The 15930-nt window shown below is 45.0% G+C and overlaps 1 protein-coding gene across 1 annotated transcript; it reads left to right on the forward strand.

Moving 5' to 3' along the window:
• The first annotated feature begins 8323 nt into the window (after positions 1 to 8323).
• On the forward strand, positions 8324 to 13466 carry Cbln4 (cerebellin 4 precursor). The gene is made up of 3 exons (XM_027946469.2): positions 8324 to 8614; positions 11592 to 11708; positions 13269 to 13466. Exons 1-3 carry the CDS (start codon positions 8324 to 8326, stop codon positions 13464 to 13466), a joined length of 606 nt encoding a protein of 201 aa, XP_027802270.1.
• The last annotated feature ends 2464 nt before the right edge of the window (positions 13467 to 15930 follow it).

Here is a 15930-nt window from a genome sequence, read left to right on the forward strand (position 1 = left end):
GTTATAATTTGGAAATATACTCTGAAAATGTAGCCAAAGTTAGAATTTGGGCTACAGCACTTTATTCATTACTTCAACAAACATTTACTCGATGTGCCAAGAACTGTTCTTGGGAATCATTTATGGAGAGCAAAAATCAGCCCATTTCTCCCCTCACCTTATGATGCCATTAGATTATAGTTAAGTCAAATAAGAGGACAAACGAATGTGGCATTGCCTCTCTGGCAAGCAGGATGGCGAAAGGCATCTGAAGTTATGCGAAGATCATCTGGCCGTCTCTCTACACATCAATATTTTACACGTTTTAATATACACGTGTGTATGTGTATTACATATATTTATGCTTCATATTGGTTTATGATCAAAATTTCTTATGATTAAAATTTCTTGGGGTTCAAAGCTTGTCTCCTTCCTGTGCCAAAAGTTTTAGTTCTAGCATGCCCAGCACTGATGTTATAATTTCAAGAATACACTCAGGTTCTCAGGTTTGGTGTCATCAATTGACAAACAAATAAATTAAAAATACATGAATAAAAAAATCTGCACATTCTAGAAGCCCTTTGCATTTTGTTTGCACTTTTCTTGTGAGGTCTAAAGTAAAGGTTTTTGGGCATAAATATGGGTGTCCTGAGGTCAAGTTCATCCCTGTTGCCCACCAGCTGAGTACTGTATGCCGCAGCTTTGCAGACACTTTATGTCCTCATCTACAAAAGATCTGCCTCTCTTTCAAGTGGTGGCAATTAAGTGGGAGAAGTCATCAGCAAGGAGGTTTCCCCAAACAAAACAACAAAAACAAAACCCGCAGCAGAGTGTCATCATCTTCAAGGTTAGACCTGGAAGTGAGTGCACAAGAGAAAAGTTGCATAGAGTTGAACTCACCCTTGAAAGTCCTTCGGAAATTGTCCCCATAATGGCTGCCACGCTGGCTCTCAGGGAGCCCACTAGAGCCAGTTTTTCTTCAGAGTAGAAACAGATTGCTGTTTCTTCAGCTGAATGCCAGATCAAGTGGTTGGCTTGCTTTTCATGGCCATGTTGTAGGGAAACGCTTCTCTCTGAACACTAGACTTGCACACAGTGGTGCACCATAATTATGACTGAGAGGCTTTCTGTGGCAGGCTCACAGCATACAGGAGCTCACTGAATGTAACGGTGAGGACAGTTACCTGTTGGATAGAAGCTGTTTCCCTTCCTTTCCCCTAAACACATATTGTTAAAGTCAGGAGAATTAATCTCCTGTGACTCTCCAGCTGCCAGATCAGTGGTGGGCTACCAGATTCTATGACGCCTGTGTCTGGTGCTAGGTGCCCCTGTGGATTTAACCACTGCCATATTTTCTCCCATGCCTGCCTGATTTTCTGGAGCCATCTGTTGCTGTGATGAGTGTTTCTGCTCTTGATTCTGTATAATTTCTACCTGGAGAATCCATCTACTTTTCTTAATGCTTCCTTCAGATGAGACCCACTGATTAAGAGAGTAGGGAAGAAAGAAAGAGAAAGAAAATTAAACCTTTTATCCATCCCTGCAGGGAGTTCACAAATCCACTTGGTGCCTTAGCTTCATTCAGCAGCTTCAGCTATGCAGAATTACAGGCATTCATGCGCTGGGCTTTGGTTTTTGTCTGGGTGTCTAAGCTTTGATTCTCTCTCGCACTTGGGCTCACTTCATTCTCTCCCATTATTGTGTCTGGGAGATTAAGTTGTGGCCATTGTTTGCCAAAGGTTAATAGGCCTCGATGATCCTGGGTACTGTGCTCTGATGCTCACTTTTAATTATTAGTGGATTCCACAAATTAATGATAGTAATTTCTGCACCAAATTGGCACCTTCTAGTGTGCAGGGCACTGTGTTTTTTTTTTTTTTTTTTTTTTTGATTGTTGTTTTCTTGGCTGAAGGAGTGTTTGTAACTTGCACCATGGTCACAGGCTAGTAGGAAGAAGAGCTGGCCCTAAGAACTCTGTCCTCAACTCTGGGCTAATCAGCCTGATTTCATATGGCAGATGAGTTTCACAGAGATAGCCACAAAGTCAAAGCTTCTGACTCATCCAGTGTTGGTTAACAAAACAGATCTCCAGTTCATGGCCAGAACATCATCTCAGAGCACCCTGAACAGGTAATTAGCTTCCCAGATCTCACAAGTAGGAGCTGTTGGTCTGGACCCCACATTCAGTCCCTCCTGTCTCTGCAGTGGAAACTAAGGTTGGCCAGGCTTGTATCACATATAGGTACTGAGCTAGGGCTTGCCTGGGTGACAACAGGTTATGTAACAGCTGAACTGAATCTGAAATATAACCAGACATTTCAGTACTATTCCCAAGTTTTACCATTTTCAATGTCTTTTTTCTTAATTGTATAATATGAGGCTTTATATATCTGAGCATCTTCCTAAACACTGACTGAATGATCTTATATTGATGAGTTGGATCAATATAACCAAAGAAGGGGAATTTCTGTTCAACCAGCACCACTCCTGAGAAAGAATGCTCTCCAAACTTTATGGAATTTGAATTATGGAGAAAAATGCTAATGTAATAGATTGCTACTGGATGATTTTTCCAGAAACCCTTTCCTTTATTTGTAAAATTATTTTAAATGTGCATCACAATGTGATGAATGGTCACTGTGGCCATCCAAATAATAAACATCTAAAGTGAAATTAATGTTTCCTTTTATTCCATTCCTCTAAATTTGACAATTTGCTGCCTAGCTTTTCATATTCCTCCTCTTTTATTGGAATATAAACATTTGTACATGTTTGCAGGGAATTAAGATATAATCCCATAATACAGATCAGTCTCTATCTTATTCTCCCCCCTCCCATATTAGAGTGCCATGGATGAAGAACTGGTCCTCTCCCTACCCTGCCCCAGTTTCCTATACCCCTTGCTCTGGGAAATCAATTGCATGATGTCCATCTGCTTATCCAGTCTGTGTGGTTGATTCAGGTAGAGCATCTGGACCCTGATGGGGCAACAAGCCTTTTCTTTAGAATTCTAGGACATCTTCTGGGTGAATGGATCTGTATGTGTGAAATTTGGGAAAGTTAGCTGCTGTTTTTCATCATGTGGGCTTCAAAGAAGGGAGAATGCAGAGAGCAAAAGCATAATGCAGATGCATCTAGAAAGGGCAGGGTGAGGAAGGGGGAGAGAGGAAGAGAGATGAGCAAGGCAGTAATTTGGGTGATTCCCAAAGTTTCCTTTTCATCCCCAGGTTCAGCTCTGCCCTTCCCTTGGATTCTGTGGGAGGAGACCCTTCCAACAAATTCTCTTTTTGTTTCATTGTGCTTCCATTCTTAATGACAAAGGATAGACTAAACCTTTCACATTCCCCCAAATTTCTGGAAGAATTTAGTTTTCCTGTCATATACATATATCATAGTGGTTTATGTTATATTGTTACATTTAATGCATTTTCCTTATGAGAAACAAGAGCAATAGTAAGCTACTTTATTCAGTCAACATTTATTATTTACTCTTTCTCTTACTCTCTGCTAAATTCTGTGTTAATAATCCCCAGTTAATAGTCCCTGGAAAAATACAACAAAAAATAGACCCTGGAAAGCACAACAAAAAATCATCAACTTTCTTTTTAAAGTGGTATATGATGACTAGGGTAAGCACTGTGTATTATGGAAAGGGCAAAAGGCAGTTGCTACTGGATCTATGTGCAACTTTGATCAAGAAATCTTACTGCTCCTTGAGGTCTCAGTCATGGAGCCTGTTGGTAAATGTAATGAGGGGAAGAAACGATGTAGAGGAGCTGTCTCCAACAATTTTCAAATTCTAAAAACAACTAAAGAGATTTTTAAATCATCCATTTAATATGCCCCACAGCGCCGTCTTTATAAATGTCTGCAATTTGACTGTCTCTGAAAGGAGCCCTGAAGTTTTCCTCAGTAGCTGGTCACTTTCCAGTGCTCCCATGTAGGTTTTCCTCCTTAAGAGACTTTTCCTCCTTAAGCCTCTCATTCTCCCTCGAAGAAGAGCATTTGCTTGGGTGAGAGCTGTCCCTGTAGGCGGGAAGGGTGATTTGAAGAGGTGAAGACTCAAGGCCCTTTGTCTGGCCCTGGTGTGAGCCTCACTGCTTGCTCTCTGTTCCCCACCATTTCCTGCCACCAACTGTCCATGCCACTAACCTGCACTGTCTCTCCACGGGGTGAGGAGGAGTCTTCTTTCATTCACTCCAAGCCAGGCCTCGAGCTGAATGGCTGTGTGTCTGTCTTTGCTTTCTGAGATGTTTTCTTCAGGAGAAAATTGCTCATGGATGCTGACTGTCTTGGCCTTGCTGGAAACTTGGCTTCCCTGAGGGTTGCTGGACAGCAGTCACTGAGTTCACTGACGCTGGTGGAGCTCACCTCACAAGATCAGTTCAGATTCTCATTTACTTTGAGACTGAGCCCAATAGCTGCGAGGTGAAATGCATTCTTGCCTTACCTCTAAAGCCTAGCAAGAAGAAAAAAAATCCTTGGACATCAAATACAATCTGTGAACCTCAGAACAGGGAGACATTTGGGTCACAGAGAGTTTCTCTAATAGCACATTTTTAACTGGAAAAAGAGGGTGGGGGGAAGAAACAGATTTTTGCTATGGCTGGAGAGAATCTTGGACTTGATCCTTTTTTCCTTTCTTCCAGGGCGGCTGGAGCAGGAGTAGTGGGTGGGGAGCAGGTGATGACTTCTTTCCCAAAGCATTCAGGGTTGGATTTCCTCATTCTTCTGTCGGGATATGCACGGACTTCTGTGGTATGATTTCAGGAATGCTGCTCCAGGGAGGATTCTGGATGACAAGGAGCAGGAAGGTTACTAAAAATAGTTGAAGTGAAATGGAGTTTATTGAAAGGATAGAAAAGGATCTAAGGAGATCTGAGGTTAGAAGAAATATTGCTGGATTTCTTGTGAGTAGGAGTTCAGGGCTAGAAGCCAAGGATAATTCATGTCCTTGCTCCTTTATCTCTCCAAAGTGCTCAGTGTCCAGTCTGGGCGTTGGCCTTGCAGTGTGGTCAGTCTTCCCTTTTATTTCAGCACACTTCTCTGCTTGGGCTTCCAGGTGACTCCTCAGTGGCAGTCTCCCAGTTTGGGAGACCACAGATCTGGCTTCCTTAGCACCCACTGTCTCCTGGAAGCAACTGGGCATCTCATTCAGATGCCAGAGAGAGAACATCTGGCAGCCCCAACTCATCCAGCCAAGTCAGGCCACGAAAGTCATGGGTGTCTGGTACAAATGAATCAGCAGCCCTGGAACCCAGAGGCTGTCCCTGTACAGTCAACTGAAAGGAGAAAAGAACAGGACTCCATGATTCACAGTATCAGAGAGCTTCTCCTAGCGGAAGACCACAGACAATACCATGCTCCTCATCTTTGAGATTACCTTGAAGAGCAGAACACCCTCCAGTAAAGGAAAGAAGACTTTCTTCCCAAGGAGGGTTTGAATTTAAATTTTACTGAGATTCACTTAAAGTAGCTTATACAACAAGATGAAAGACTAATAAATTACATTTCATTTGAATGTATTCAGTCATTCCTCACTCAATTATTGAGGCCCTAATATGATCATGGTTAGCTTTGGGGCTACAAATGAAAACTTTCAGTAAGGGAAAGAGGAGAGAAGAAAGAGATTTTTTAAAAAAATCTGAGTTCTTGGAGAAAGGAAATGCCTAGAGGAGAAAGGATGCAGAGAGAATATATTGGGGTTGATGGAAAAGACAGCTTATTGCATATTTAACAATCCTATAGTCAACAGAGTGTTTTCTTAAACTCCTCCCAGCTGGACATCAAACAGCCCAAGGCTTGGCTTAGTAACTAAATATCTGTCTTGAATAGGGAAGGCAGAGTGCTTACCCCTACAGGAGAAAAAGAGGAACCAAATTCGATTCAGCACCTGCTCTCAAGACAGCATCAAATGAAAAGACAATTTCAGATGTCATCCAGGAAGCCTGTGGTGAAACCTGAAAGGGAGTTACAAAGTGCAGAGAGGGGTCAGGTGGGAAGCTGTGTGAGTCTAGGGTGGGCATCAGTGATGGGCAGATGATGGCCATCTTCAAAAGGCACCAGCCAGTTTACCTGTTTGGTTCCAACTTAGATTGGTGACATTTAGCATTGTAACAAATAGCATGGTAACTGCCACTCAAAACTGACACTGTCCCACTGGAACAGAATCTGGAGGCCCTGTGGTGCCAGGCATCAAATCAATAGTTGCAAGATTCTAGGGAGATGGGAACCAGGGAATGACCAGCTAGCAGGAGTATATTCAATTTTAACAACTGGAATTGTGGCATAGTGCTTATGACCCAAACCTGGCCTCCAGAAAGGACCTTATTAGGGTACAAGACTGGAGATCCAGGTCTGGCTTCTGTTTGGACCGGCCTGAATGCCATGATAAGGAGAATGTTTACTAGGAACTGAGTGGAGAGTGATCCACCCCAGGGACAATGACTCAACACACATCTCTTCAACTGATAAGTGGTCAATACATTTCAAGGAGCTCCACCTGGCTGATGTTGTGGATGGGGATGTTGTTTTGACTTGGTGCCTTCCCTCTGGCATCTGGAAATCATGGAATTTGGTACCGAGAGCCATGTCCCCAAAGCTCATAGACCTGGAAAGTGGAAGAGACTCTTAGTGCAGTTACACCCTCTCAAAGACAGTGACTTGGTCAAGTTCACGTTGTCCATCACAGACAGAGACAAGCTTCCACTTCTCCTTGGTGGCCGCGGAAGAGGAAGATAACGCTTTCCAATCAGAGGCCAAGATGGCAGTGGGGCGGCACAGGGAGAGGGAGGCACATCAAGACGGGAGAAAGTTGCTGTGTTTTATTTTCTTCGATTTTTTAAGGGGGGGGGGGTACGGTTTCTGAAGACTTGTTCTGGCTGAGTTGCCTCCCTCTCACTTTTTCTGGCCTTGCTAGGGCTGGATTAGCGGTGCAAGTGGAAAGGCGCGCGCCCCTGCGGCTTCGGAGGCGCATCTTCCCTGAGCGGAAGGAAGGAATCTGGCACCTCCTCCTAGCCGCCCCCACGGGCCGCGGTCTGTCCCCAGGCTTCCTTGAGCTCGCCAGGCCCGAGGGCTCTGCAGGACGGAATTCCGGCCAGGCGCGGTGGGGGCACGGGTGGGTCCCCGTGTTCCGGGCAGCGCGCCCGTGAATCCGCCGCGCGGCCCATCCATCTCCGCAACCCGGCTGGCGGCGCCGCGCTCGGTTCGGAGGGCGCTTAGAGACGCAGTGCCACGCTGGGGAGGGCGAGAGGAGTCACAGCCCCCCTCGGGGGCCCAGACTGAGGAGGGGGCGAGCCGGCGCCGAGCTGGGGAAGCGTGGGGCTGTGGGCACCTCTCTCTGGGCACACACCTTCAGCGCCGCGCGATCTTGGGGGGCAGGTGGCCTCAGACCTCGCCAACCAGCAGTGTTGCGAGTCCCGCTTGCTCCCGGGTACGTTAAACGTCAGGCAGGAGCTGCTTAGCTGGGGTCACCGGACGCCTTCTGCTCCTTTCGCCCGGAGCCGGCGGGTCGAGCTTTAAGCCAACCCCAGCTGGACGCTGTGCTCCTATAAATAGCGCGCGGGTGCCCGCTTCGCGCTCTCCCGGCTGCGTGAGCAGAGAAAGTTGTGCACAGGGACTGGGGAAGGGAGACCCCGCCAGCCCAGCTGCCCTGCACCTTGGAACTGATCCCGGGAAATTGTGCTTTCAGTGCGGTCTCGCCGCTGCCTACCTACGTCGGAGTGACTCCAGGCTTCGGGGAATTTTTGACCAAGGGAAAGCAAGAATCGCCAGCATCCTGGCTGCGAACACAGGCTCGCGTTCTTCTCAGCCCAGGAAACACCTCCAGCCTCTGTAATTCGTCCCTGCGCAAGCCAGACTCATACAGGACCTATACTGCACCGCTTGGCACCCGCCGCTCTTGCGGCTTCTCTGAGTCCCCGCCGTCTTTCCTGCTCCGTGGTTCACCTGGGGGTGCTTGGGTTGGGGCTGAAATTTATTTATTTATTTTTCTATTGAGGTGTGATTGTGAGAGCTTGGCGACTTGTAGATGTGGAAGAAGAATAAGGGTGGGTGCAGGGGCCCCAGGCAGGGCTGATTCTTGGGCGGAGGAGGGTAGGTAGGGGTTCTGCATGAGCTCCTTAAAGGACAAAGGTAACAACAGAGCCAGCGAGAGAGCTCGAGGGGAGACTTTGACTTCAGCCCACAGAATTGGTGGAAGTGTGCGTGCCGCCGCCGCCGCCGTCGTTCCTGCAGCGCTGTCCATCTAGCCACTGGCATCTTTTGGAGCTCCGGGATCCCAGGGTAGGAGGCGACGCCGGCGAGCAGAAGCGCCAGCCGGCTGCCGCTGCCCACGCCGCTCACCATGGGCTCCGCGCGCCGGGGGCTGTCCGTGGTGCCGGCCGTTCTGCTGGCCCTCACGCTGCCAGGGCTGCCCGTCTGGGCGCAGAACGACACCGAGCCCATCGTCCTGGAGGGCAAGTGTCTGGTAGTGTGCGACTCGAACCCGGCCACGGACTCCAAGGGCTCCTCTTCTTCCCCTCTGGGGATATCGGTCCGGGCGGCCAACTCCAAGGTGGCCTTTTCAGCCGTGCGGAGCACCAACCACGAGCCATCGGAGATGAGCAACAAAACGCGCATCATTTACTTCGATCAGGTGAGACCCCAAGGGATTCGGGGCACCCGGAGTCGGGTGGGCGGTTGAGTGGGTAATCTCAGGGCATCTCAGATAGCGGCTGCCTGGTGGGGCTAAGCTCCACTGATTGGGATGTGGGGATTCATGTAGACACCCGCTTTCCCAAATATGTCGGAGCCTGAAACTTCTGATGTGACACCCCCGGCCCACCCCTGGCCCTCATTCCTTCTTGGTCTCTAACAGAGGCTGCAGCGCGGTGGGGGAGAGGCTTGGGAGCGCAGAGGCCGGCCTCTAGAACACAGAACAAGTTTAACAGCAACAGGTCAGCGGGAGCCTGGGGAATCTGGTCCCTGGACACGGGGATCTCTTGGGCAGAGCTTCGCCCCTTGGCTCTGGCTGACTCAGCTGCGTGTATGGCACAAGCTGTTCTGTGATGCCCTCGCGGACTTCGGATAAACGTTTGACTTGTTTCTCCAGGTGGAGAAGCTTCTCCCCCAAGAGAGATCCGGGTCTCCACACCCTGTGTAGAGATCCAGCAGGTGGCCGCAGAGGACGGCTCCGAGGGGTTCAGATCTCACTTCTCAGTTGAGAGGCTGAGGTCCTCTTTCACGATCTGGGCGCAGCTGTGGCTGCCTAGAGTAGGCTACACGCCCTTCCTGCGGACCCAGAGAAAAGTTGCTCAGGAAGGAGGAAAAGGAATGGGGAATCCGCACGGAGCTCCCCGAGGGAAGCGCTGGGGAGATGGTTCCCGCTTCCTGGGCTTCAGTCCTTTCAGAGAACTGCAAATCACTGGGCAAAGACAGACAATGAGGTGCAAGGCAGGGGATGGAGGCGGGACTCCTGAACGCTGGGGCTTCTGTTTTGTTTTGCCGCTTGGTGCTCTGCGGTTTGGCGTGATGAGAAACCCCAGGATATCAGCTTAGCTTGAGCAAAGCGTCCTAAGGAAGAAAACTGACTCCAGAGTTTTCATTTTAACCCGAAGGGTACCCAGACTCTCTTAAAATTCCAAAGTCACACTTCACAGTCGTATGCAAAGCACTGTGTGCTGGAGCACAGGTTAAACAGTGCTGCAGGATGTGCCAGGAAAGGCAAGAGGTGACATTTGTGGTCCCTACTCAATTTTCCTAAGTAATGCCTTCTCCAGCTGGTCAAAGACAGAGTATGTCTCTCTGGGGAATTACTATGGAATAGCCATAATTTGTAACTAATTAAGTAGCCCTTTGGGGGTTTTGGTGCTGTATTTTCCAGTGTGATGGAAATAAAGTGGAGCACCATTGCTGGTTTGAATTTTGATGCATTAATTAAATGTTGGAATACTGTGGGCATCCTGCTACCCTCTGAATGGAGTGTGCTTTTCAATGACCTTCCTGTCAATTAGAAGAGGAGAAGGGTTTGCTCTTCTGTGCAGGGAGCCACACATCTTGGAGACAACAAGACTCATTTAGTTATAAATTTGATGTGCCTGGATACTCCAATTACCACGTAGAGTCAACACCCTGCTTTACGTGTAGTCAACACTAATCTGCTCTTTCCATTATTGCTAATGAATTATACTACTTATATCTGAGCCAGGAAGTCCCTCCTAAGCACCTGAAATTATTTTAAATGTGCTTGAAAAAAAAATTCTTTGTGCAGCCTCTGCTGGGGATTATTGCACAGCAGGTGACTTGTTGAAAGATAATCCATCATCAGGTCAGAGAGAAGAAATTTGATGCTTACTGGGAAGAAGGTGGAATCTCAATAAAATCACACACTTACATGTATGTTAAGGCAGGCGTTGAGCCTGGTACACCTGCCTGACGGTCATGGCACTGTTGCTTAGAGCCAGAAGTGCATTTTTAGGAAATTATGCAAGAGGCATGAAAATGTATTAATTTTGACAAGAAGGCAGCCTTTAAAAGAGATTGTAGCATATTGCCACTGATACTTAGAAAATGTATCTTTATAGGGATTTCTGATTTTTTTGAATGCCACTTACAGATTTATGTCTTGGAGAGACGTGAAGAAACCCTTGTTATTTTACTGCCCCCCCCCTCTCTTAGGAAGCCACTGACCTATGTGGCATTGCAAACCTAGCTTATGAGGTCACTTATGGAAATTCAGAGTTAATGTTCTAACCAGAAGAACCATGCTGAACATCCTGGGCTACAAAGCCCACTGCTGCCCTCTTCAAAACAGAGCCTTGTTCCACTTTTCATTTTTCATTTTTTGGGGACTTTAAATAAAGAGCAGATGATTGATAGGAGGATAAGGAGTGACACTGAGAGGAACACAGAAAGGCCACCTATCTCACTGTGCCTCATTCACTCTCTATTCTTTGGCACCCGAGAAGGGCTGACTCATTGCCAAAATATTATAATTCAGGTTTAGACGGCACCGACATGAAAAAATAAAATGGCCATGGATCTTAGGAGAGCTCTGGTACAGGCTCAGGGAAGAGCCAGGCATTCATATCACTTTGTGCACCAACTGTTCAGTGTCAAGGATTATGTCACACAGAGGAGGGGTACCCATGGCTCTGTGTGATATGTCCAGGGATGACTGCGGAGAGACCACGGATGTCGATTGGCTGGCTTGGCAACGTCATTTCTGGATATTGCAAAGACTTGTGGATGGTGGGAATGTACCTCCATGGCAGATGCCCTTTATCTGATTCTCAGAGTAAAGTTAATACTTTAAGCCCTCACATGTTTCTCAGATGTTTCCAGAACCTTTGAACCCTGCTGGAAATTGAGGCATGAATACAATACATTTACTTTATTTTTTTTTCCTGTTCTGTTTAAAAGAAAGAGGAGCCTTCCAATACACAAGTGTGTGGTCCAAGTCTCTTAAGGGGAAAGATGTTTTATGCTCTGTGGTTACTGAAGTTAGTTGTTGAGGAAGGAAGAAGGAGGGAAGGAAGGAAAGATAAAAGGCAGGAAGGGAGGAAGGAAATATATTTTCCTTATAGAAAAAAGTATTATAATAATTTACTGTTATTTATTATTTTTGTTTGTAGATCCTAGTTAATGTGGGTAATTTTTTCACATTGGAGTCTGTCTTTGTAGCACCAAGGAAAGGAATTTACAGTTTCAGTTTTCACGTAATTAAAGTCTACCAGAGCCAAACGATCCAGGTATGTGTTCTGACCCATTCTCTCTGTCTCCCTAAACAACTGTGTTTATCTCTAGTGGGTTATGTTTTTAAGTATTTATTCAAAGATGTGTTTTCATCATAAAAATAAACAGCCATATTTATAGTTTGTTTTTAAAACACTTCATTTCCAATTTTCTTCTTTATATACAATGCCTATTGAGGCATGTAACAAAAGCACACAGAAAAGCAAAGCTATTACCTAATTGATATCCAAATATTTTTTAAAAAACATGGTTTGGTGAAAATTTAGTGACACAGATCTCTTTCTAAGATCTTGATTTCATTTGGTGCATGTAAAAATTATTTGAAGTTGTAATGAAAAAACTTAGAAAACCAGCAGAGCTTTGCAAGTTCATTTTAAGTAAATAAAACAAATTTGTTCTCGTTTAGAAAATTATGAGATACAGTTAACTATCCACATAAACTTGTGGAAGACAGCAATTAGGTATTCTTTTTAAATGAAATGTTGCACTTACGCTTTGGTTTACCCTGTTACTTTGGTGGTAGTGAATTCTTACCCGTTGCGGGTACATGATTGACAGTAGGCCTGTGTTGTTCTAGATAATGGGCTTGCCCTCCCACTCAAAAACAGCAATGGAGGTATTTTCCTGTGATATTGAAATATTCTAATGACAAATAACAAGAACACATTTTAATGGAATTCTAGGGTAACATTTTATCTTATGCTTGATAGCTACTTAATCTATTATCACCATAGGAATGGTAGATTACACTTCATCTACTTATCCTGCCTAGAGAATGGCTAACTTGGTCAATCTCGGATTTAATTCACTTAATATTACTTCTAAACTAAAAGGACTGACTATCTAGTAAGCAAATTTACTTTCATGGGAAAACTTTTTCCAAGCTCCAATATTTAGAAATCTATGTAATGTTTGACACACAATCAAAATCACAGTATGGGGGAAAAAAAAGTTAATACAAGTCTGAATTCATTCTTTTGCTAATTATCCATCATTAAGCTTTCTTTTATTGGCAGTGGTGATTATTTTTAGCCCACTTTTCTTATGAGGGAAAATAGAAGAAAACACTCACAGGCACACTCATGTACACGCACTCTGTTATTTCAAATGATTTTCAGAGCTGTGCAGGTTGTAGTTGGTGGAAACCTGCAAAGGAATTACTAGACTCTGGCTGCACCTGGTCTCTCAGGTCAAAGAGCACTGGCCAGCTCCAAGCCCCGCCCCCTTCATCCCAGAGGGTCTATGGAGGGTAAGGACAGGAGTAACCTTAGTGGGAATGCTGAGAAGCCCATGTTCACAGCACTTTCACAAGGTCGCTCTCTGGTGGTATTGTGTGTGTGTGTGTGTGTGTGTGTGTGTGTGTGTGTGTGTAGGAATGTAAGGAAATTTCTGTGAGAGAAATAAAAAAAAAATCAACTCAGTAGATACTTAATCTGACCCCACAGTCGACTAATTTGAAAGAGGGGGGATATGTTTCCTGGATATTTCACAGTGGGTCATTTCATTCCCTCTTAACTTTAAAGAGAGCTCCGTAGTGATTTTTTTTTTCTTCGTAGGTGAACTTGATGTTAAATGGAAAACCAGTAATATCTGCATTTGCTGGGGACAAAGATGTCACTCGTGAAGCTGCCACGAATGGAGTCCTGCTCTACCTGGACAAAGAGGACAAGGTTTACCTAAAACTGGAGAAAGGTAACTTGGTTGGAGGCTGGCAGTATTCCACATTCTCCGGCTTTCTGGTGTTCCCCCTATAGAATCTGACTTCTCCGTTTATCCAGGTGAGGGGCAGCCCACCCCTGAGTTATTGGAAGATCATTTTTCATCACTGGATTCGTGTCTTTTATTGGTTTCTCATGGGTGAATATGGATTCTCTTTAAGGATTCTAGACCTGTCCGAACCAATACAAAATTTCAGATTATTTTCATGTGTGTGTGTGTGTGTTTGAGTATATTTGGATCGGGACTCAAAGCAGATCATGCTTATCTATGCTTACCTGTAACAGTCAAAAGCTGTCTCAAGATTTGTTTTGAATTTAATTTCCTGGAATTACTGAATTCATTGCAGATGCGAATTTTTATTTATTTATTTTTAAAGACTGGCAACCGGGTCTAGGAATTAGAACACTCTAAAAGTTCTGGCTTCAATCAATGGTTCATGTGATGCTGCCAAAGAACTGTATTCTGTGTGGATATATTGATTATGCTTGTTTTTTTTTAATTCCTTTGGAATTCGTTTGTTCTGTTTTCTTAAGGAAACTGGGAATGGGTTTTAGTGACTGGTTTTGTGTTTTTTCCATAAAGAAGGTAATAGATGGCTTGCCTGGAAACTTACCTTGGCTATGAGATCACCTGTATGGCTTCCTTCAATGAGAAAAGAGAGAAAAGAAAAAAGAAAAGAATGCTTCATAATTGTATTTTAATTATATATGTGAAAGAGTCATATTTTCCAAATTATATTTTCTAATAGGAAAAATAGATCATAAATCTGACAAGGAAAAAGTTGCTTACCCAAATTCTAAGTGCTGGGTCCCCAAACCTTGGTAAAACAGCTCTCCTCTGTGGGAACTCTTATTCTTTATTACTCAACTTTAATTAACATGATTGATAATAACTACTTTATTAAAAACCTAAGGGATTTTTTTTCCTTAGACATGATGGCTTTATTAACTGGAGATGGGATGCCCTTGTTTTTAATCACACCTATTTTTCAAACCTTCTGTCGTGTTTGAAGTATCATCTGGTTTTGCCTTAACTCCTTAAATTGTATATATTTATCTGTTTAGCTAATTGTAAATCCAAATATCCCACATCTAAATTTAGTGCAATATTTTATTTTGTCTTTTGTATAGGCCATATGAATTCATAAAATTATTTATGTCTGTTATAGAATAAAGGTTAATATATGTTAGTTGAATTGTTTTGTCCTTTCAGATCTGAAAATATGTATTCTATATAATTCATTTCCCTCCCTCCCTCTTTTACTCCCTCCCTCCCCTTTTTCCTTCCTTCCTTCCTTCTTTCCTCTTGATTCTTTTTTCCTGGAGTTTAAGAAAACCTTTTAGAATTTTCAGGTAATGTCCTCCAATTTGGTATTGGAAATCTTTACTGGGTTTAATCTGTTCAAAGGCAAGTGTTACAAGCTTGCCAAGAGAATCAATGAACTCAGTAAACTCTTCTTTCAGAAGGACTTACTGTTAGGAAGTTAGGTGGAAAAGATGCCCTAGAATATTGCAGGGTCACTCGCCTTGTGAAGAACAGTGGCGAGGATGAAGACCAGGGTCTTCAAGGTGAAGACTTCGGGGAACAATTCTGCCCGGCTCTCAACACCAGAGACAGGAGGGCGTGGGCTTCCTTTGAGGAGGAACTGTGGCCACACAGGTCTCCTGTGGAGACTTGGCTCAGTTTCCCGGTTTGTAGTCAATGAAAGCAAAGGGGGAGGGAGAGTTCTGTAGCCAGTAACAGTGAGGGCTGGTCCCAAGAGACACGAGCAGGCACACCTGGTATGATTGTGACTTATCTCCAAGTCAAAATAGCCATCCGTCCGTCACCCTCCCCAGGGAGTTATCTGGAGAGTGGCGATGGGGCCTCGATCCCAGGTATCCTCAGAGGGCTTTCAGTCAATAATTTTGATGTTTAATATGAAAACGCCCAGTGTCACACAGAGAGGCAGGAAAGGGGGCTTTCCCCTAAGTGGGAGTGGCGTCCTCTGGCCATGCACCTGCTCTAACGTGGGTCTCTCTACTCAGTTTGTGCCTGTACTTCACAACTGGGCTGGCTGTGCTGGAGGACCTTTGGTAGTAGCCATTGTATTGACTAAATGACTCAGGAGAATAGGAAGCACCTATGGGTACCTGAGAAGGGACACAGAGAGACAATGACCCAGGGAGAGCAACGTGGCAATGCCTTTCACAGACGAGCCCCCCGGGTATCTTTTGGTCTTGTTCTTATTTCTCTTAGTTCTTCTGAATATAGAAGAACTTTGGCAAAGGGCTCAACTTTAACTCCTACTTCTATTGTATATATTTTGGAAGACAACATCCGTTTGAACCTTCAAGAGAAAGTCCGTTTGTAAAGGCACTGGGGCCCCATCTATGCCACGCGGGAGGTGCCTGCCATCGTGGGTTCTAAGTGGAGAGATGAGGTCAGAGCAAGGTGCTGTCCGAAGCCAGGTTCTAGGAAGGGGAGCCCCCCAAACCCACGGGCCAGAAAAGTAAGGCT

Source organism: Marmota flaviventris, chromosome 2, assembly GCF_047511675.1.
Source record: "Marmota flaviventris isolate mMarFla1 chromosome 2, mMarFla1.hap1, whole genome shotgun sequence".
Taxonomy (NCBI): domain Eukaryota; kingdom Metazoa; phylum Chordata; class Mammalia; order Rodentia; family Sciuridae; genus Marmota; species Marmota flaviventris.